We start from the raw sequence: 24331 nt of genomic DNA, 5'->3' as shown, positions 1-24331 counted from the left end.
AATAGCAAAGCTATCTCCCGGGGGGAGGGGGATTACAGCCCACTCCACATAAGCACAGGCAACCTCCACGGCATCTTTATCAGACGTCCCACCATAGGAGATTTGCTAAGTGGCAATTTGGCACTCTGTCCACATATTTATGGCACGTTATGCCTTGATTCAAGTGGCAGCTGCAGATGCAACAGTGGGAACAACAGTATTGCAAGAATAGCTGCTTCCAACTTCATTGCAACCTCCTCCAGACTGAACATGCTTGCGAGTCACCCACATGTGCAATACACATAGGGACCATCACTCAAAGAAGAAATGGAGGCTACTTACTGTAACTGGAGGTTCTTCGAGATGTACAGTCATCCTTTATCTGTATTCCACTGCCTGTCCTCCTTCCCTTCTGCTTCAGACCCTACTACATTGCAGTAAAAGGGAACTGGAGAGGCGCCAATCTGCACTGCCCATTATACCCTCGGACAGAAGCATACAGGAGGACACTGCGCATGTGTGGGTCAGTGGACAGGGCTTGGAAGAATTTCTGGACTCGCCGCATGTTGTGCATATGTACCCACATATGGAATACAGATAGGGATCATGCATCTCGAAGAACCTCCGGTTACAGCAAGTAACCTCCATTTATGTTCATAACTTTACATATAATGTTTCTACATATATTTCACCATGATATCGTTGACCAGCAAGCTATTAGTTTTCAAATGATATCTCACAAGGTGTATTTGTACGATTATTATACTGGTGTGTAGAGTGTGAATACAGGGCTGCTTTCACTCAGTCTGGTTTTAAAATAGTAACATTATAATATACAGAAAAGCTATTTTACTAGATTTTTTTTAACGGTTGCTAGAATTTATTATTTTTCTTCCTGCAAGGCATGGACAGTTAAAATCATCATAGTACAGTAATCTAGCTTTACAGCTGGAGGAATACAAAAGTAGAGCCACTGAAAATTTTTAAAACTCTAAACCATTGGTCATATAATTGAGATTTTTCTCTACCCATTAATTATCCTCAAATAAACAGAATTAACTGTTCTTAAAATCAAAGGTAATATGCTAGAATACCTTTAGATATAAAGGCCCATTACTTTTCTAAATTTGGAAGGTACCACCTTTGAGTACCTGAGATTTGCAGCTGTCCAATTATCTGTCCTAATTTGTGGCTCTTTAGTGATGTTTAATGGAGTTCTTATTACCTGAACATTAAGCCATCTGTAGAGATACCATATCCCTTCATGACTGCTGCAGCTGAAGTTTCACTTATTGTGTAGAGTATCCATAGTTAATCACCTCTAAGTCAGTGGTACTCATAATGAGATTCAATCCAGGCTGTTGTTATATTTGGTTGAGATTTTTCAAAGGTAGGTAGGTGATTTAACTACACAATTCATGTTCGTTTCAGTGAGTCAGTTTTGAAAATTTTAACCTAGGATTTATTTCAAGCTTGTTCAGATCTCTGGCTGTCACATAGTGCATATGCTTCTCTGTCTTTTAGCAGATCTCTCCATGCATTTCTCATGGCATGAGGGACACAGCCTCCTGAATCTTGCTCCTCTGTGATAAGATAAAGTGAAGTAGGTTTGCAATCTAACTGAGTTTTATTTCATTAGGCAGAAGGCTGTCATATTCCTTCAGATTTTTCTTCATCCAGAGTTCATTAATTTTTAGAAGAACTAGTTGAGATGCTCTAGAAGGAACAAAACAGGACTAAAAGACAAGTCAGTTTAGTAGCCAAATCTCTGATTCCTAAAAGAGGAGTTACCAATTAAGGCTAAACTATGTTGTGAGACATTAATATCCCAGAAGGATATTTTAGGACATTTCCATGCTTTCATTCTGGTAATAAACACTATAGAAAAATCAAAGATAGAGAAATCATATTTAACATTACTGGATTAGCTAGAAAGGCAGCTTTGACTAACATGCCAAATTCCTTATTTCTAGTTACTCCAGGGAAAACAGAAGTCAGTGCAAAGACATTGGCTTCAAGAGTAGCAGTAGACTGGCAGTCTGCCATCTTGCTGGCATGTATTTGAGGATTAGAGACTTAACTTCTAAGAGTTCCAGAGGGGTAGCCATGTTAGTCTGTTTTTAGCGAAACAACGAGAGTTCTGTGGCACCTTAAAGACTAACAAATTTATTTGGACATAAGCTTATTGGTTAGTCTTTAAGGTGCCACATAACTTCTAAAAGGGAATTTTTATTTCCTGGTTTAGACTTTGCTGACAGTTCACTGTTCCTATAATCATTTTTGTGTAAACTATTGATTGTTCATCTATTGAGGTCATCTGCCATCCAGTTATCAAGGTGGTACATAGTCTGAGTCCTACAGATACCCAGGTAGTACAGGGCCCAGAAACATCCATTTCCCTCTTTTGGCTAGCCAAGAAATTGCCCCTTTGCTGTTGGACACAGACCTTAGCCACAGTGATTACTGCAATACTCTCTGCCAAGGGTTGATTGTGAAGGCCATGCAGAAGTTTCAGCTCATACAGTATATTAATAGCCCAACCAAAATAATTCATGGAGAGAACATATCATAGTGGCATCTCATGTTATGTCTCAGCTCCCTGTTTAATTCTTTATTTATTTCAAGGTCCTGGTGCAAATCATTAAGCCTCTCAGTGGGATCTTTCACTCACACATCCTTATGGAAGCTACATTCATAAGGAAGGACAACGACTGACAGCTGATTAAAACATTTTTGGTAGAAGTACTTGTGTTATGGAGCTTTAACATAGAAGATCAGGATGAGGTTGAGTCGTGCCTTTTTCAGAACACAATGCCAGACTTATTTCTTTACACATGTCTTTCCTCAGTAAAGACATCTCTTGTTTTTCTCCTGAAAAATCAACCAACAAAAATGATCTTTTAGAAATGCAACAACCTGGATAAGGATTGAGAGAACAATTGTTAATTGGACTTCTTGTACTTGCCACCTGAACTAGACTACTATTGTGGATTATACAAACATTCTTACCTTCCATTGATACAAAAACCTGAGAAATGATTTTCAGTTTAAGATGCAAGAGAGTGCTGACAGAGGCAAATATCTGCAAGTTAACCTTCTCTGAAGAGAAAAACTTCTAAGTCTTTGAAACTGTCTATGTGAGACACAGGCAGTCATTAAAAAATGGAATTGAGTGGTAATCTTCAATGGACTCAAAAACACTAAATATGAAAAATAAATAAATAAACAAACTTTTCTTCCCCCTTGGAATGCCATTTCTAAAGCATGCAACTGTAGGCCTTCCTAGTTACAGAAAAATCTTCTGAGGTTTATCAATGAAAACAGGATACCTTGCACCAGATTGGAATTGAAATATGTTTGTAGATTCTGGCACTCATCTTGGCATACATTGTGGGTTTAGTCTTATCAGATGTGAAAATAGAACCATAATGTGGCTGCTGTTGCCTGGGTCTGGTTTGACAAAGGATTAATCCAGTAGCTCTAATAGTGACTGCCGAAGAATTGCCTCAAACGGACTGAGGCTTAAACCTATTAGCTTTAAATCACTAGCCAATACCTTGCTTCTGCCAGTACTTGGAATTGGTGCGGGTTGTCCCAGCTAATGATGCAGAAGTGGGGGTAGACCTGAAGAGCCAGTCAGAATCCAGGAGCAATATGCCCTTTTGTTCATTCTTGCTTAGCTTGGGGGTGTCATAGAAGTGTCACTTCACTTCTTTCTTTCCTTAATGTAGTGTTTATTTAGGTGGCCTGAGCAGGACAAGTTTGGGAAGTCCTGACGTTCAGGTAGTGCTACCTTAATCCTGGCTATTGAAAGCACCTAGTCAAAACTTGAATTCATTCTGGCCTTCTTGGAACACCTGGTCCACCATATATTTGCCTCCTCTCCCCCAAGAGGATTGACGTTCTTGCACATTTTACAGAAGAAAAGATTCTCCCTTTGATCTGATCTTCAGACAGAATCTGACATTTTCTGCTCTAGTTCTAAGCAGTCCTGGTATTCTAAGAAGCAGCTCCACTGTGGCTGCCACCTTCCAACAAGCTGTATGCAATACATAATTTTGCTGTCCTTTCTTGGAGTATTTTCTTTTAGAAGAAACTTCCTAAACATTAAAAATTTGATGAATGCCTCTTGTAGTTAGGCAAATCAAGATAACCTTAAGTTAATAGTTTCCACCATCCCCGTTAGCTTTTTCTTAGACTCATAGACGTGAAGGCCAGAAGGCACCATCTGAACTCCTACACTTTGCAGGCCACATAACCTCACCCAGCCCATAATCTTTGGCTGAGACACTGAAGTTCTCAAATCATTATTTTAAGTTACAATGAATCCACCATTTACACTAGTTTAAACCTGCAAGTGACCCGTGCACCATGCTGCAGAAGAAAGTGAAAAACCTCCACAGTCTCTGCCAATCTGACCCAGGGGAAAATTCCTTCCTGACCCCAAATATGGCAGTCAGTTGGACCCTGAGCCTTTTGGCAAGACCCAACAGCCAGACACTTGGGAAAGAATTCTCTCTATTAACTCAGGGCCCTCTCCATCTAGCATCCCATCACTTGCCATTGTTGATATTTGCTAATAGCGGTCTCAGATCGGCTACATGCCTCTGTAGGCAGTCTATCATACCATACCCTCCATAAACTTATCAAGCTCAGTCTTTAGGCCAATTAGGTTTTTTGCCCCCCACTGCTCCCTTAGGAAGGCTGTCCCAGAACTTCCCTCCTCTGATAGTTAGAAACCTTCAGCTATTTCAAATCTAAACTTGCTGGTGGCCAATTTTTATTGATACGTTCTTATGTCCACATTGGCACTTAACTTTTCTCCCTACCTGGTATTTATTTCTCTGAGGTATTTATAAAGAGCAATCATATCTTCCCTCAGCCTTCTTTTGGTTAGACTAAACAAGCCGAGCTCTTTAAATCTCTCATAAGGTAGGTTTTCCATTCCTCTGATCATCCTAGTAGTCCCTCTCTGCACCTGTTCCAGTTTGAATTCATCTTTCTTAAACATGGGAGACCAGAACTGCACATAGTATTCCAGATGAGGTCTCACCAGTGCCTTGTATAATGGTACTTAACACTTCACTATCTCTACTGAAAATTCCTTGCCTGATGCATACTAGGACTGCATTAGCCTTTTTCATAGCTGCATCACATTGGCAACTGATAGTCATTCTGTAGTCAACCAATATACCCAGATCTTTCTCCTCCTCTCTCACTTCCAACTGATAACTCCACATCTGATAGTTGTTGTTGTTGTCTTATAGTCTTGTTGTTAGTCCCTAAGTGCATGACCTTGCACTATTATATTTCATCCTATTTCTATTATTCTAGTTTTCAAGGTCATCCAGATCTTCTTGTATGATATTCCGGTCCTTCGCCATATTGGCAATACTTCCCAACTTTGTGTCATCCGCAGATTTTATTGGCACACTCCCACTTTTTGTGCCAAGTTTATTAATGAAAATGTTAAATAAGATTGGTCCCCAAACTGATCCTTCAGGAACTCCACTAGTAACCTTCCTCCAACCTGACAGTTCACCTTTCAGTCTGACCTGTTGTAGTCTCCCCTTTAACCAGTTCCTGATCCACCTTTTGATTTTCGTATTAATTCCCTTCTTCTCCAATTAACTAATAATTTCCCATGTGGAACTATATCAAATGCCTTACTGAAATCCAGGTAGATTAGATCTACTGCATTTTCTTTGTCTAAAAAATCAGTTATCTTCTCAAAGAAGAAGATCAGGTTGGTCTGGCACAATCTACCTTTTCTAAAACTATGTTGTGTTTTATCCCAGTTACCATTTACTTCTATGTTCTTAACTACTTTCTCTTTCAAAATTTGTTCCAAGACCTGGCATACTACTGAGGTCAAACTAACAGGCCTGTAGTTTCCCGGATCACTTTTTTTCCTTTCCTAAATATAGGAACTATACTAGCAATTCTCCAGTCATAGAGTACAACCCACAAGTTTACAGATTCATTAAAATTCTTTACTATTGGGCTTACAATTTCATGTACCAGTTCCTTTCATATTCTTGTGATGCTTGTCACTGAGTTGCGGAAATAGCAATCAGGAGCCTAAAAGCAGATCACATTATATCTTGGTTCCCGATGTTGGGGAGTGGGGGACTTTTCAAAGGGATACCAGACTTATTCAGGGCATTCTTTTAGAAGTTTTGCTTGGGTTTGTGGTAGTTTTCAACCATTTAGCCTAGTTCAAGAGCCTATATAGATTCCATGGAATCACACGTAGGTCCCAAAATGTTGACTACCTAATGCCACTAGGAAATTCAGAACAAGACATGATCCTCTGAAGTTCCTCAGAGGTAAAAGCTAGTCAGCAGAGCATGACATTGAGGCAGATCTCTGAATTTCCTCAGGTTCAGAGGCCTTTGTCATAGTTCAATACATTTTATTTGGGGAGGATATGTGGTCAAAGAGAATGTGCAGTTATGTGATGCCCTCTGCCTCCATCTGAGCTTTTTCTTGCTCAGGTTAGGCACATAGGCTGTGTCTGCTTCCAGCACTTCCCAAAGTTTGGTGCTTGAGAAACAGTCATCTGACAAGCAAACCAAATCAAAGGTACCAAAGTTAGGCTTATCTTCCATCTCTTCTAGACAGTCAGAGAGATGGGCAGAGCCAGCAGGAGATGATTGCAGCTGAGGGGACAAATGACTCCTCCATGTGACTAGTATAGTCTAATGCTATCTGAAAAAAATCTGCTATAAGTGGAAGGAAGCTCTGTATGTAGGGGAAGGAAATTGCAGCTTTTTTGAAGGAAGGATCTTTTACCGACCATCTGAAGTTATTTAAAGGGGCAGTTAATAACCCAAATACAGAAAAATGCAGAACAATTTCTTGAAGCATAGATAATTTTTTTGATACAATGTAGTGTATTTGGCATCCCTTGGATAATTGGAAGTTGTTATGCTTGAGGATTTTTGCAAAAAAAAAAATTGTTTCTGTCAATTTGTTAAGTACTATAAATGACTAAGGCAGCCAAATGACTCTATATTTTCTCCAAACCCATCTAGTAGAAATATACACAGGTATTTGATTTTTATGGTGGATTTTATTGAGATATAGAGATCTTAAAAGTGATAAGACTTGCATTCTGCTATGTCAGGTCTGGAGCTCCTCTAGATGGCTGCTCATGGAACTTCATTTTAAACCAAATCCAACAAGTCAAAACTAAGAAGTCCTGAATGCTGTGTTGAGTTTATACAGCACACCAAATAGTACCGGCAACAACAATAAATAGAGCCTGTTATTTTAACTACTAGTTGGCACTTTGGAATAGTTATGAGTGCTGTTATATAACTTTCTTGTATATGTTAATATATTGTTAATGGTGAAGTCCAATCAGATAAATGTTGTCTCATGAGCAGTGAAGGTGGGGTCCTGGCTCCTAATCTGCTCGCTAAATGCACTGTCATTCGATAAAATATAACCAAAGAATTTCTAATATTTTTTTTTAAATCTGGTTTTTCTCATTTTGTTGTCTGTAACATTATGACACTAACTGAACATACTTAAAAGGATTTTAGACATGGAACTTTGCATTCCAGCACTCCTGATTTTTATACAGTGTGTGAATGAATTATTTTGTTTACTGAATAAGTATCCAATTAGCGCTTGAGATTTCTTTGATGATGATCTTACATTGTAATATATTGTGCACTCCAAATAGCAAGGGTAAACAGGAGGTTCAGCTGTTATCCCTTTTTTATCCCTCTTCAAGACTCAAAATCATCACAGATCCCCGTTTCCCATTCCATAATATGTCCTAACATGTACTTTGTGAATAATGTCTCAACCATCATGGAACTGGACCGGAGCATAAAGTCACCCTTCAAGGCTTGGGCAAATGGTGGCTTTTTTGTTCTATAGACTCACTGAATAATAGAAATGCAGGGCTGGAACGGATATCAAGAGGTCCTCTAATCCAGCTTCCTGTGCTGAGACAGAAGCAAGAAAACCAGACCATCCCTGACAGGTGTTTTTCTAACTTGTTCTTAAAACACCTCCAATGATGGGGATTTCACAACATCCCTTGAAATCGTATTCCAGTGCTTAACTAAATATAGTTAGAAAGTTTTTCCTGATATCTAACCTAAATATCCCTTGCTACAGATTAAGCCCATTACTTCGTGTCCTGCCTTCAGTGGACATACAAAACAATTTAATCACCATCCTCTTTATCATAGCCTTTAACATATTTGAAGACTGTTATCAGTTCCCCTCCAGTCTTTTATTTTTTCAAGACTAAACAAGCCCAGTTCTTTAACCTTTTGTCATAAATCAAGTTTTCTAAATCTTGTATCACTGTTGTTTTTTCTCCTCTGGACTCTCTCCAATTTGTCCACATATTTCTTAATATGTGGCACCTAGAATTGGACACAGTACACCAGCTGAGGTCTCCCCAGTGCTGAGTAGAGCAGGACAGGTACTGCCTGTCTTTTAATACATCTCAAAAATACTAGCTTTTTTCTCAGTAGCATCACATTGTTGACTAATGTTTAATTTGTGATCCTTTATAACTTCTAGATTCTTTTCAGTAATACTACCACCTAGCCAGTTATTCCCCATTTTCTAGTTATGCATTTGATTTTTCCTTCCTACAGGTAGTACTTTGCATTTGTATTTATTGAATTTCATCTTGTTGATTTTCAGACCAGTTCTCCAATTTGTCAAGGTTGTTTTGAATTCTTATCCTGTCCTTCAAAATGCTTGCAACCTCTTCCAGTTTGGTGTTATCTGCACATTTTATAAACATACTCTCCACTCCATTATCCAAGTCATTAATGAAAATATTGAATAGTATTGGACCCAAGACTGATCTCTGTGGGGTCCTTCTAAATACATCCTCCCAATTCGTCAGTGAACCATTGATAACTACTCTTTGAGTGTGGTCTTTCAACTAGACTGCTTGTTGTAATTTCATCTAGACCACATTTCCCTAGTTTCCTTCTGAGAATGTCATGTGGAGCTGTGTCAAGAGCTGCCGTTTGGCAGAATTTTACTCTGAATGTATTTATTTATTAGAAATATATTTATTTTGGCAAAATTTTATTTTTATACCAATTAGACTATAAAATAATTATAATAAAACCTTGAAATTTTACAAAGCCGTGGCATAAGATGCAGAAGAAAAAAGAAAAAAATGCAAAAGAAAAAAAAAACATGCCAGTTACCTTACCTCACCTCACCAGCCAGCTCTGGACTCCAGCTGGGGTCCTCTAGGGTGGTTGAGACAGTGTGCATGGGGACATTTCATGGAGGAGAAACAGATCATCCCCAACACATGGAAAAAACTAGAAAGTTTATTCAAAATCAGCTATAGGGTGAAGACTGCTCTTGTGCCCATACTATTTAAATTGCTCAACATATAATCTTTAAATTTTTTGTTAAAGGCCGCTACTAATGTCCCAGTTCACCTTTAACACCATGATAGTCACATGAGGCAACTCTTAAGAAGTGGTCCCAAATATTGGGAAATTCAGCAAACTGACTGACTGCTGAGGTAGTAATATGTAATTTTTAGGATAAATAAGCAAATCAATTCAAATCTCAAATTGTGGAAAACTGTTCAGAATTTTAGGAGACTTACGCAGTTTATAGTGTAGAAACGTTCTCCAAAGAAACAGCTGAAGAAATTATTATAAAGCTGTGGATGTAACTCTTCATTTAAATATATCTGTGTTCCTGTGCTAGTGTTGTGTGTTAATGAACCTTGTGTCTTATTTCAGAGAGATTCCCCCTCTACATCCAGACAGTCCCCAGCTAATGGTCATAGCAGCACTAACAATTCTGTTTCGGTAAGACCTCCAGTTCCAGACAGAGAAAGTGTGCAAATTTGGTTGGTGCTCATCTACCATTACTGTTATAATTACATGTGTTCAGTGGAAAATTGCGTTCTGCTGATATAATCAAGGCTACTACAACTATAACTCCCTGTTTTCTCCTTTTAAGGTTTTTTTTCAACAACATATTCTTCTCATTAACATGAATTGAATTAATTAAATATTAATTAGTGTAACATGGCAGTTCACTCATCCTTCAAATGTTCTTAGCAATCCCCTGGTCCTAGCTTCCTCAAAACTAAGCAAGGATTTAAATGGAAGCGTTATTTCCATTCTAAACTTTTGAAGCCGTGTTTCAAGGAAGAATAATTGCACAGCAGGTATTTCAGGGCTTTTCCAACCTTGAAGTTTTGAGAGACCTCTGGAATATGTATTCGTTTCCGCTATCTGAGTTAAGGAATTGGTGTGTCCTCTGCTGTTGTGGTACGTGCACATACTTTGTGAAATATGAGCCTGGCCTGGATATGAAAAAGCAAAAGGAAGTGGCTTTAAACTGCACTACAAACCCAAGCTAGTATCATCACATCTTGAACACAAAGTACTTCCAGTTCAGCATGTATTCAGCTAGAAAGGTTCTTGATTTGAAATATCTCTAAATAGATGTTGAAACTTGTATTGTTTATCGTTTGTCAGTGTCGTGATTTATATGGCAAGCCGTTACAAAGCATCTGTATCTGCAAGTTCCTTCAGTGACATTTCTGTAAGAGTGCTCCTGACGCTCTGTTTTGTGCACTGTGATAACTTCAACAATGCCATCACTTCATGGGATTTTATATCAACTTAAAAACATAGAGCAAAGCAACTATTCCAGCAACTATTAAAAGTAAATAACAGTTTGGAAATGATTAGCCACAATGTAAAGTATTTTAATTATAAGAATGAAAGATAATTACGTGGATAGAGAACTACAATAAATTTATGTGGAAAAATACTGAACTTGCAACATAATAGACACACTCATAAATTTATTCCTGGTCACAATTTAACATTTAATATCTTTCCAAGATAAAATTTAGCAATATTTATTTTAACTATTTCTTTTTTTCTAGAAATTCATCTAATTTAAGTATCTATTAAGTTGAAAAAGGCATTCTTATAAAAAGCCTCTTTCACATGCAGGTGCTTTTGTGTTGAAGATGCTGAATCGTTTATTAAAAAAGCACATTTTCTATCTGCTTAAACTTTTACTGGCTTTCTTCAGCTTGCTGCTAAACAGCCTGGGTTTGATTTCTTTTAAGAAATAAGCACTTCTAAGAAATGGGTTAATGTTTTATACATATGTGCAACATAATATTTTGCTGCAATGTAACAAATTACACTAACAAATTATGTTGTATGCTCTAAAAAGTAAAATGAAAATTTCTTCTCCTGGGTTGGCTTTGTTCTGCAGGACTTGCCATCGACAACGCAACCAAAAGGACGACAGGTGAATAGATATCCTCCATGGGAGCTTTTCTAAACTTAGCTACTAGTAACCAAACCCTTCTTACCTTTTTCCATTCTATATTCTGTATGTGCTGGACTATAACATTTAAGCTTGAAGAATGCATCATCCCATTTTGTTTTTAACTCATTGTATGTGGCTAATTCAAAGTAATGTTTTTTTCATCCATTTATTTGTGTGTGAGACTGGGAAGTTAATTGTAACGTCAACCTGTGAGGTTGTTTTAATTATTAAGAACACATCAATAGACATGTACAGCACTGTTCAAGTTTGAAACCTGCACAGGTTTTCACTTTGGAGTAAAGTACAGCTTTATGCTGTGCCAGGAATTTAGATCCAACTAAGGCAAATAAAGAAAGTTAAACTTTAAACATTCTGAGGAAACTTTAAAAGTTGCTAAGTATTTTAATTAGTTCATAATTAGTTATTAATGTTTATTACGTGCTAGTGATTACTTTTATGAAGGGCCACTAAATCTGAAGTTAGTATCCCATTATAAGACTAATTTTCAGTCCCATACTCTAGCTTCACCAAAACCAGCACACTGAAAATTTCAAGGATGCAGATTTCTTCTAGAAAATTTTGAGCAAATCTCACAAGGTGTTTAAGGGAGAGAGATTACAAATTTTGTTTCTGATCACTTTTCAAAGATTTTTATAATGTTTAGCTCATATTGCTGTAAACTAAATTACAGTCTAACTTCATCTTTCATGTAGTGCTTACCAAGCAGCTTGGTTTAGTTAGATATTTGAAGGTTTGTAAATATCCAAACACAGATAATTATATTATCTATATGCCTGAGTTTATGTGTATTATGTACAGGTATCTGTTTGAAATACACATTGCAATATTTGCATGGCTGCAGCAGAACTTTATCCTCAGTAACAAGTGTCTTCTTTGGGCCGGGATTTTTCCCTCCGGATTCTGTTAATGCTTCCTAATGATTTTCTTCTACAGTTTCAAGGAACTTTGTTACACCTGCTATACCACCATGTAGCATCAAGAGGTCCCAGATCCATCTTCATTAATGGCTCCTTGCAGGCCCAACCTTTCCAAGGTCTTCCTCTGAAGAAGGGGAAACTTCCTCTGAATCTGAATCAGAGACTTAGCCCCTAGCTCTAGCAAGACAAAGAGTTGGGAATAATTTACAAGGAATATCATTAAACCAAGAAATTCAAGGAACTCCAGGATGAACAAATTCTGTAAAGGTCTTTTTTACCACTCTCAGGCTCAGTCAGCAGAGTTTCCTGTTCGAGCAATGGGTTATTCTCCTTTTGTTTCCCATTTTTGAAGTACGTACATATCCTGCAGCTTCCTGTTGTTAGAGTCCCAGGTAGTCTGAGTCTAGTCATACAGATGCTCCATGAAACATACTTTAAGATTCTATGTTCAGCTGACTTTTGCTTTCCTTCCCTTAAAGTATTTTTCTTAGTGGCCATCAGTTTGGCCAGGACAATGGAAGAATCATCTGTTCTTTCATGGTTTCCCTCATAACTTGTTCTACCAGTTGTGGTTGTTCCAGTTTCCTTCCCAAGGTTACTTCCCCTTTTCATTTGAACCAGAATGTTTCTCAGCTCAGCTCTTTCCTTCACCCTGGGCCCAGAAGGCAGATGGACTCATTCTAAGTTTTTATAGGGCTCCCTAGATATATTTAAAGAAGTCCAAACTTTTCCATAAAGGACCACAGCGGTCTCTGCATGGGGACAGAGTGCATAGGGAAGAATCATACTTCAAGAAAGAGGGAAAAGAAAGGAGGAGCTTCTAGGGGTACGAAATATTGGTCACTCTTCTAGCCTGTCTGTACCAGAGAGGAGGAGAAACAAGGGTCAGTGCAATATTGATCAAATCACAAAAACACAAATTAGTTAGTCAAAGCAATTAAAGGGTTTTTAAATCCCCATTTTACAGATGTGTCCATTGAGGAAAGAGGAAGTTACTTGCCCAAAGTCACACAGAGTCTATGGCAAAGTGAGGATAAGATTTTAAAATATTGAAAATCAGGCCCTCTACTTTGGCACCTTTCATCAGGTGCTATCATTCTAAACAGACAAAATATATTTCAGGTATGAAAGTGACTGACTATGTTAAGATTGTTTCTATTATACGTGTGACTACAGTGTTGAGAAAAAGAATTGAGTCAGTTCTGTAGTCCCATTAACATTAGCATCCAGTTGCTATCACTAGACTGTTAGAGCTTTATTGGAGCAGAATTTGAAAGGAAGTAAGGTGGATAAATGTTTCTTATAAATGAAAGCAAAGCAAATTACTCTGTCTTATAATAATTTATTTAAAGTACATATGATTTAAAGCAAGCAGAGCAAACTGTGGTCAGAAAAGTGTCTGTATAAAAACAAATCCTCCTTACCTTGTGTATTTAGAGATGTATCTGCTTACTTTTCTGACAAAAATATATTAACTTCTTTATACTTTTTTTGCACTTCACAGCCAATATAGTTATTGCAGAGTGAGCTCTATTCTTTTCTGGGTTATATAGCACCATAAGAATTGTTAACTAAGTTCCAATTGCAGACTTTTTCTTACTAGTGAGTCTGCATGAGTCATAAAGATCCCAGGTTGAGTCTTCCAGGCTGCCAGTTAGAGGAAAAAAATCTTAGTGGCAAACCAAGCAGATGTGATATGGAAGGTGGTATTGTGACTTTAAACAGAGAATTCCACAGAATTCACTTTTCTGAATATAATCACACTTTAAATAAGGGGAAGGATAGTGTCACAGACCTGATAATGCTTCCCCTGTTGGTCCTCACCAGGCTGCTGTGTTCGGATCCACACTCTGGATCCTGCTTCTAAGCCCAGTGAGGTGGAGCAGCATCCAAGCACTGTCTCTAGCCTCTCAGGCTTTCTCCAGGGAGATGGGCACTCTGTCTAGCACCCCTTGTCAGAAGTAGGACCCCATCAACCCGCTGCCCTAGGTCCCAACACCAGTTCTGTGCCTAGGTCTCCCCAGTACCTTAAGCACACCTTTTCCAGAGCCCCATGCTCATGGGTACTCTGGTTTACAGTTTAACCCTTCAGGAGCATATAACAGTCACAGCAAGCAACTCAGAGGCTTTTCAGAGTAACTTCTTCACGCTTTATTCCTAGAGAAAGCATAGAGACTTACAGATCTATACACAAATAACAAATCATCATCATCGCCATTGCAAATCCCAAAGGGGACATGATCTCCTTACATATTGAGCACCGACCAGACTGATCTCTAGCAAGGTCCTTAAGCTGATCCAGCTGGGTGCTGCATCTGTGTCCATCACTGACAGTCTCATCGTGCCATTGAAGTTTTTAATGACCACATAATCGTCAGCCGTGTAGCAGCATTTCTTAGTAAGCATTTCATAATTCATTGATCTTCCATACTAACAATATGTCTGTACCAAGAAAGCTGCCAAAACTAAACCATCGCTGATGGAGGTGGTTGCTGGGTTTAGCTATGAATATCCTCATTGCTGATATTGTTCTGCCACTTAATATGAAGCATCTGATGAAGACGACAAGAAGTGAAAACATCAGTCCACCACTCTTCAGCCTTCCTCAGTGCCCATGTTTCACAGCCATACAATACAGCTGGTATAACCATAATCCTGTAGATCCGCAGCTTCATAATAAGCTTCATGTCCCAGGTTATCCACAGAAGCCACTGAAAGGCCCGGAACATGGCACCACTCGAAGAACCCTTTGGTTTTGGTCAGTTCTTTCAGGGTCCTAAGATTCTCCTTTCCCCCTGCTCAGGTTTTTTCTCTCTGCCCTATGACTAGTATGCCCAGGTCTGGCAGTCAAATGGTTCTCCCTCGCTCAGAAAGCATGTGTCTTTTTTTAAGAGCAGCTTCTAACACCTCTTCCTTTGTTCTGCCTTTCTCCTGGAGAATTTCCATTGCACCAGCCCCCCACTGCAGACAACCAGTTTCCTTTAGCTTGGCCAGTCTCATTAGCATATTCTTTGTTCTACCAGAACAAAATCATTCCATGTTATTAACTTCCTTGATTGTCCTTCTTGACAGGGTGTGTGATATTTGACATGGTCCCTGTCAACAAGAGGCTGATTCAATACATGCTGAGGGTTAGTTATATATAGAATTCATAAAATCAATCAAAATTCGTAACAGTGTACATTGACAGATTTCCCAAACTGTCACATCTGGTCTTGTAACACTAACATAACTATAGGAATTAGGGTATCTGTTTTTTATTATTCTCACGTCTGTCACAGATGTTCTGTGAGACCTTCGTCCGGACATTTAACCTTTAGATCCTCTGATTCCTGGCACTAAATAAATGCAAAGCATTATTATATTATTTAAAATAGAACAGTTAAAAACTTCATTTCTGCAGTTTGTTTCCTGAGAGCATACCTTTTTCAGACTATTCATTTTAATGCCATTGTTTTGGGATGACACACAAAGTAAGAAACAGGTATTAAAAAAACTGCAGTTGCCTACCATTATTGCTGCCTACGAGTGTTTATACAACTAAGAATGCATTTGCATTAATTTAAACTATGCAGAGATTACCTAGATTCTACCCAAGCAAATATATTTAATATGTACTACATTAGGTTTCTTATTAGGTCTAGTGAGAATTTGATTTAGTCTAAAAGAGTACCGCTAATTACTGAGATAGCCTAAATCCATTAGACAATAACAGTTCTTACCATCAAAATCATTAAAATATAGTTCAATGTGAAAATGTTAGGTAGCTTTTGTTGAAGGTAAAGTACAGTTCAAGCCATGAAATGTGGTTCTGACCTTCAAACTGTAATTTTAGATGACTGCTAATAATATGCAGATTTAGATTTCAATTTTAAATTTTCAGTAACTCCAACAATCTCTATTAAAGATTTGTAGATAAGCGCCACACAGAATGAGAACATTTGCTGTTACTGTTAGACTTTAAAATATGTAGAAGTCACCAGTATTAAGGGTAACATCACATTGTCTCCATTGTTTTTAACTGTCACTTATGCTTTCATCATTGTTTCTTCATCTTCTTGTAAGCATTCAGTATGTGGTAGCTAGATGTGCAGATCAAATTTTCACTTACTATACTTTGTACCAATGAGTGTTAATATGGCAATGTCTCCTACAAACTCCTGTTTTATAGATATATGTAAGAGCACAATTTGAATATGATCCAGCAAAGGATGACCTCATCCCCTGCAAAGAAGCTGGCATCAGATTTAGAGTTGGAGACATTATCCAGATCATTAGCAAAGATGATCACAATTGGTGGCAGGGTAAACTGGAGAACTCCAAAAATGGTACTGCAGGTCTCATTCCTTCTCCCGAGCTTCAAGAATGGTATTTTTTTTTAATTATTTTTTTGGTTTTCTATAAAAATGAATTTATCCTTATTGTATTTACCTCTTTCATAATTCCCTATTATTAAGTAGCTAGTAATTTTATGTACTCATTCTCTCATGACAAAGTGTGTGTATTTAGGGCCAGATTCTGCAACCTTGATTGTCTCCTTTATTTATGAACTGCTTGCAAGAGTTTTGCCTGCATACGGACTACAGAATCAAGTGTAGGAATTAACTGAATTTTTTTCAATAAAACACAAAATCTCTTTAAGATCTATATTAATTGAGACCCACATTTTAGAAATCTAGAAAATAAATAAAATCAATATGTAGGCCGGAAAATTACATATCAATAAATTTTAATACAAAAGTCAAATCATTCTTTTAGACCCTGATCCAGCAGTGCACTTAAGCATGTGTCTTTGTCTTCAGTGGGATTACTCACGTGCTTATGTACATTGCTGGATCAGGGCCTTAATTAGCTACCAAGATTTGAGTTTGGGTTTGTTTTTTTTCTAGCTGCAAGAGTTGATGACCCGTCTAATACAAAAAGCATAAAGAAATTCAGATGCCTTTGAAATGTATTGGGGCATACTCTTGCAAACAAATCCTCCCATGCAGAATCCCATTGATAAAAACGGGTCTACAGTCATGACTAAAAATGAACATGTACATATCTGTTTGCAGAATCAGACCCTAAATATGTCAGGTGAGATCATAACTACTGCTCCTGGCCCCTTTATGTCAGGTAAAAGGATCGGAATAGCATAAAGGGATCCTAAAAGCCCCATGTCTGGTTGAGGGAGAATTCCCCCAATACAGGCACTGAGACAGACAGCGACAAGGCTGCCATCCCAGGACTTCTTTGGAAGCTCTGATATAAGAGGACATGCTGGGTTGGGAGGGGTAAGGCTCAGTGGGGTGCTGCAACATGCAGCATCCTGGAGATTTTGGACAGCACTGCAGCCTATAGGGCAGCCACAGGAGATTACTGTAATTTCTCCACTCCTGTCTAAATTATGCCAGGGGCATCTCCAGCCACTGAAATAGCCTAGCATCAGGGAACACAAATGTTGCTTAAAGTCATATTAGTCCCCCTCTTTTCTGCTGGGCTGTGAACTCTGTGCTTCATCTTTAAAATGCATCTGTAAATATATGTATTAATATTCATCTCAGTAACTTGAACATCTTTAATTTAATAAAAGAAAGTTTTGAAAAGTTCTGCTGTACACCTTAAAGTTAAAACAGCTTCCTTTTTCGAAGTATCACATATCCTTTTAAATACAGGTTTATGATAGCAAAGTTAATACTTCAGCAAAGGATGGATACTGTACTGTGTTGTCGGTAACAACAAGCTAATTAATTATTTTTCCCCCTTCATATGCCAGGCGAGTAGCTTGTATTGCCATGGAGAAGACCAAACAGGAGCAGCAGGCCAGCTGTACTTGGTTTGGAAAGAAAAAGAAGCAGTACAAAGATAAATACTTGGCAAAGCACAATGCAGGTATGAAAAATGCAAGGGTCTTTGAGACCGGGTTAAAAATTGTTTTGCCAGCCAAATCTCATTTTTGTTGGCCAGCTGGCACTGCCATGAACCTAGTGAGTTATATAGGAAAAGTTAAGTAAAGCTATAGCTATATCAGCATTTCTACACTCATTCTCTGTCTAGTATTTAAATGTATAGTTTAACCAATAAGACTGAATCCAAGCAATCTGTAACAAGATAAATGCACCATAACATATGCAACAGTAGCATTGTGCTGCTTTGGTTTCAGTATTTAAAGGAACTGTAGAAGCCAACAAGATATAATTTCAGGAGCCCTGTGTAAAATATTTTATAGCATATTATAATTCCTGCCTACAGAGGACTCTGCAGCAGCATCCAGACATTCTTGTCAATATGTCAGCTTTTTTTTTTTTTAATTGTAAATCAAAACATGATTTGCAAAATGGTATTTTTCTTGAAGCTTTTACAGTTGAAATAAGAATAAATGTCATTATGAAGTTAAAATTAGGGCTGTCAATTGCAGTTAATTCAAGCGATTAATTTGTTTTGAGTTAAACTCAATTAAAAAATTAATCGCGGTTAATCACAGTTTTAATCGCACTATTAAACAATAATAGAATACCAATTTATATTTACTATAAATATTTTGGATGTTTTTATACATTTTCAAATATATTGATTTCAATTAAAACACAGACTACAAAGTGTACAGTGCTCACTTTATATTACTTTTGATTATAAATATTTGCTATGTAAAAAGATAAACAAAAGCAACAGTATTTTTCAATCCACCACATACAAGTACTATAGTGTAATCTCTGTATTGTGAAAGTGCAACGTACAAATGTAGATCTTTTTGTTACATAACTGCACTCAAAAACAAAATGATGTTAATCTTTAGAGTCTACGAGTCCACTCAGTCCTACTGCTTGTTCAGTGAATCACTAAGACAAACAAGTTTGTTTACATTTACGGGAAATAATGCTGCTCGCTTCTTATTTACAGTATCACCTGAAAGTGAGAATAGGCGTTTGCATGGCACTGTTGTAGCCGGCATTGCAAGGTATTTACATGCCAAATATGCTAAACATTCGTATGCCTCTTCATGCTTCGGGCACTATTCCAGAGGACATGCTTTCATGTTGAGGACACTCGTTAAAAAAAATAATGTGTTAATTAAATTTGTGACTGAACTCCTTGGGGGAGAATTATATGTCTCCTGCTCTGTGGTTTTACCCGCATGCTATCATATATTTCATGTTATAGCAGTCTTGCATGATGACCCAGCACATGTTGTTCGATTTATGAACACTTTCACTGCAGATTTGACAAAACACAAAGAAGATACCAATGTGAGATTTCTAAAGATAGCTACAACACTCGACCCAAGGTTTAAGAATCTGAATTGCCTTTCAAAATCAGAGGGACAAGGTGTGGAACATGCTGTCAGAAGTCTTAAAAGAGCAACACTTCAATGCAGAAACAACAGGACCCAACCCACCAAAAAAGAAAATCAATCTTCTGATGGTGGCATCTGACTCAGATGATGAAAATGAATGTACGTCAGTCCGCACTGCTTTGGATCGTTATCAAGCAGAACCCATCATCAGCATGGAAGCATGTCCTCTGGAGTGGTGGTTGAAGCATAAAAAGGCAGATGAATGTTTAGTATATCTGGCACATAAATCCCTTGCAATACCAGCTACAACAGTGCCATGCGAATGCCTGTTCTCACTTTTAGATGAAGAAGCAGGCAGCATTATCTGCTGTAAATGTAAACAAACTTGTTTGTCTTAGTGATTGGCTGAACAAGAAGTAGGACTGAGTGGACTTGTTGGCTCTAAAGTTTTACATTGTTTTATTTTTTAGTTCAGGTTTTGGGTTTGTTTGTTTTTTACATAATTCTACATTTGTAAGTTCAACTTTCATGATAAAGAAATTGCACTACACTACTTGTATGAGGTGAATTGAAACACTTTCTTTTGTTTCATTTTTACAATGCAAATATTTGTAAAAAAACTAAATATAAAATGAGCACTGTACACTTTGTATTGTGTTGTAATTGCAATCAGTATTTTTGAAAATGTAGAAAACATCCAAAAATATTAAATAAATGGTATTCTATTATTGTTTAACAGTGCAATTAATCATGATTAATTTTTTTAATTCCTTGAAAGCCCTAGTTAAAATGTATGGTTTTGTAGTTGTACTTCCAGTAGAATAACATGTAACGTCAGCTGTTCTGAAGTTATACTGTAGATTCAGCTTTAAACTTATATAACCTTGATTGCATTTGGCTGAAATTAGACAAACAATAGCAGTTATTCTCCTAATGCTTGCAGTTGATTGAGTTCTGAGGACTGTGTCCAAATGCTAGAATGCTAAAAATATGAAAAGTGTTTTGGTAAGCTTTGAAAACTGAAATTTTACAGACACATAGGACCTGATCCAGCAAATCTCTCATTAATGTCAGTGGGAGTTGGATAGAGCCCATAGTTCTTTATGTGGATTTGAAGTGTCGTCTTGCTATTTTTAAAAATATTTAAAATAGTCAATATATTGAATCTCTTTTTTACTGCATTTTTAGTTATGTTGCCAAGCTGTGATGGTAATACATTGTGATACTCTTGTCATTAGAGCTATTAAGATTTTATCAGAATCACAGGATACATATATCCAACATTTTATAGTGAAGTGTCTTTATGTGTTGCCTTAACTGCAACTTTTCCAGTTGTGACCAAAGCATAAAAAGCCCATTACAGTGTCAGTGGAATCTTCTAGTTTTTCAATAAATTAGTCACACTGTAATGTCAATTGCCATGTCAGTACAGCTGCTGTCCTACTGGCCCTCCAGTAGAACATACGATACTAAATATAAAATCACTCACTTGTTCCGAAACCCTTGCTGTACTGTATCTAATCATTAAAAGGAAAAATGAATACAGATTGAAAATCTTAACTTTTAATTGCATTTCTTTTATTGGTTTGAGGTACTCTTAAAATAGTGTTGCAACCATCTTACAGAAATTGCTAATGTTAAAGAGAACTAGAGAGAATGGGGAATACCCACCAAACTTTCCTGGTGATTTCAGGTTAGGTTTGGAGTGTAGTGGCTTGCACAGTGCTTGCCTGTATTCCTAGCTATGGTCAATGCTGCTAGCCTCTCACCTCTAAGCGCACCGTATTTCTCACAAAGTTAATAAATAAAAATAAAAGATCATCATAACAAATACAGATAAAATAAATGGTATCCTTGACATAGTACCCATAGCATGTGCCCAGAAACAGCAGTCTAATCGGAGTGTGGGTTCTAATTAGGGTTTATTTAAAAAATGTTTATTCAGTCTTAGTGTCTTTGATTTAGAGGAATTAACTGTCTAATGCAAGAGATTACAGGGCATTAAGAGGTTAACTAAAATAATTCTACAGATATAGGACATAATTAAGTTTGGTTAATGCAGTACTGAATAGAGAGACCCTAAAATATTACAGTATTCTTTTTCTTGTACATAATTAGATTGATTTCCGGAGGGTGGATATAGCCTTGTGAAAATGAGCAGCGCCATAATATTTTGCATTTAACCTATGGTCGTCCTCATATCTTTTGAGTACCAATGGTCCAAGGATACATTGTTCACCTTCATGACAAGATTAGGCTGTGGTGTGGGGCTAATAAACAATTAGGTTTTCTATGTGAGGGTGCCAGAATCTTATGAGCAGTTCTTACAAGAAGTGGGCCCCAAATGGCTGTCATGTTCCTATGAGATCTGTCATCTTGAAAGGTAGAAATTTTACAAGATCATCTGTTATTTTGAGATTTCCACCATCTTGAGTCATGATGTCACAAACTGGCTGTTCTCACAAGATTTCAGCAACATCTGCCCCAGAACGGGGAAGTAGGCCCTTTCTTGTTTTGGGTCTTACTAGAAGCGAAAACCAACAGGGTTGGTTTGAATTTGGGGAGTCTAATTCAAATAGCAGAGGAGGGAGTCACACAAAGACATTAGAAGGTAGAATTTGCTCCTCTTTCTTGTAGAGATATTCACAGGAAAATTTTAACATAGACATTTTTAAAGTCTTAAGCAATACTTAAAAGAACCCATTCAGAGTAGTTTCCTATGCTACTATTTTATGGAGGAGAAGAAAAGGATGCTGGAATGTAATTGGTAAAACAGCCTTGCAGTCAACTAAAGATGTATGGTTAGCTAAACATTTTAGGGAAATAATTTAGATTTTGGTGTGATTTGCCAGTGTATCAGTGGAACTTGTCACCTGACTGCTTTGCAGATCAAACACAATTTATGAAGCCCTGAGAAAAATAGTGCAATTGCTTACTATAGCCAAAAAGACAGAATTTTCTTTTGCTGCAAAGATCATTGCTATCGTACCTCCCTTTTGTCCCTAATCAGTTTTCAAGTCTTGGGCTAAGTCCTCAAACAGTGTACAGTAACATGCCAGATCTTTCTAAAGTCTGTTTTAAACCAACCAAAGCCATAGTGAACATTAATTAATAGTTTGTCTTTATTAGATTCAGTTACTGTTTTCAAATGTATTAGAAGATACGTTGCAGTGATATTTAAATGTATTTTTTAAAACTCTTTTTTACAGAAATGCTATTTCAGGATTTTGTAAAATATCATTCCTCAGATTTAACTTATGCTTCATAGTATGCATAAAATAATGACTATTCAAGTACTGCCAAGCTTTTATAAAATGCCTTTATCATTTCTTAATGTGATTTATTTGCCTTGTGTTTAGAATATTGCATGGGAAAGTTTATTTTGTACATATACTTTTTATTTTACTAATATATTACAAGCCATATCTCAATGACCCCTGTACATTTTTCATGCTGTCTTACTCCCAATGGCCTCTGTGCATGTAAGTAACCTGTCAAGTGACAAAGTCTCTTTATTTGCTTCTTACTGTTTTCTTTCGATAACTCCTTTTCTTTATTAGCTAGTTGCATAGAAACATTAAAAGTTCAGTCTTTAAACGTGTCCCTCATATCTTGTGAAAAAAAATCATTTTCCATTTGTGTATGGAAACCCTACAGTCATTAGGTAATCCCATTTAGACCAAAGCATATCTTCTCCATGCTGCTAGTTTGTGGTTAATACATTAATATGCACCATTTTTGTTGTTTGTTTTGTTTTGTTTGTTGCTAACATAATGTATTTCAGTTTAGGAAGAATAAAGGCTAGATTTTTTTTCCCCAATGAGATGAGGAGTTATTTGAGGGTTAGATAATTAAAGCTGGTTAGCACAAATTAGATACTCTATTCTTTCTAATGTTGAATAAACTCGTTAGCTAATTTAAATAAATTGAGATTGCAGCAGAGACAGTGGGAAAACTCCATCTTTGTAGGTTCTCGGGGTGAAGGAAAATATAGCCAGAACCTTCCTCTAAAAGTACATTTTATATCTGGAGAAACTTTGAGGGAGATATTTTTTCTTTAAATTGAGTTCAGAATGTTTTCTGACAGATTAACAAGTTTGCAAATCCATATATTTTTTGAGTTAAGAAGTCTTAAATAACTATACTGACTGGTTTGCAGCGTGACCAACGCATGTTGAAATAGTTATATACTTTCTTTAAGATTAAAAGGTTTCTAAGTACATTAAATGGATCTGAATTGCAAACTACATTACTGTTATGACCACTAGATTAAATAAAGCCATAATATATAGTAGGCTTCTTTCCTTCCTTCCTTTTTAAGAGCACCAGGATTGAAATACTGGTAATTCTTGTTAGAATGGATCCCCCTTCTTTTTCATAATTGCTGATTGCCACAATTTTTATCTCTAAATTAAAGCATTCTTCTTTATAATTAGCTGCCTCCTGCCTCATTCCTTCAATAGAATTGTACTGAAATGATTGTATTACCACAAACGTTCTATTACTGGCCCTACGGAGGAACAGGCTTATTTTAATGGAGAAAACTTGATTTGACGCACATACTGTACCTTGGCAATTGACAATGATCAGATAGATGCTGCAGAAAATATGCATTGCAGTTAAATTAAGATTTTACTAAAATGAGATTTTTTTTTTAAATACATTTTCCCTCGATATGGTGGAGGTTCTTTCTTGTGCAGACATGTCATTACTTTTTGTTGCAAATCTTCATTCAAGTATCAAAAATTTTAGAAGCATGTGAATAAAGATAGCACATGTTTGAAGAGAATGCTACTTATATTTAACATGGTAGCTGTTTAAGGAG

The 24331-nt window shown here is 37.0% G+C and overlaps 1 protein-coding gene across 4 annotated transcripts in view; it reads left to right on the top strand.

Moving 5' to 3' along the window:
• The window catches only part of CASK (calcium/calmodulin dependent serine protein kinase), a 410160-nt gene that overhangs the window by 371891 nt on the left and 13938 nt on the right, over nt 1-24331 (top strand). For 2 of the 4 annotated variants that reach the window (XM_067545145.1, XM_067545147.1), the window contains 4 exons: nt 9732-9800; nt 11236-11271; nt 16402-16598; nt 17989-18104. In XM_067545145.1, the coding sequence (XP_067401246.1) occupies nt 9732-9800; nt 11236-11271; nt 16402-16598; nt 17989-18104 (418 nt within the window). The remainder of the gene's footprint in view (nt 1-9731; nt 9801-11235; nt 11272-16401; nt 16599-17988; nt 18105-24331) is intronic. The other 2 variants (XM_067545148.1, XM_067545149.1) reach the window with 2 other exon arrangements.

This window comes from Emydura macquarii, unplaced genomic scaffold (genome assembly GCF_026122565.2).
Source record: "Emydura macquarii macquarii isolate MOO-44397 ecotype Brisbane River unplaced genomic scaffold, CSIRO-AGI_Emac_v2 contig_1043, whole genome shotgun sequence".
NCBI lineage: Eukaryota > Metazoa > Chordata > Testudines > Chelidae > Emydura > Emydura macquarii.
The sequence above is the reverse complement of the archived record's forward strand: the minus strand, read 5'-3'. Positions and strand labels throughout refer to the sequence as shown.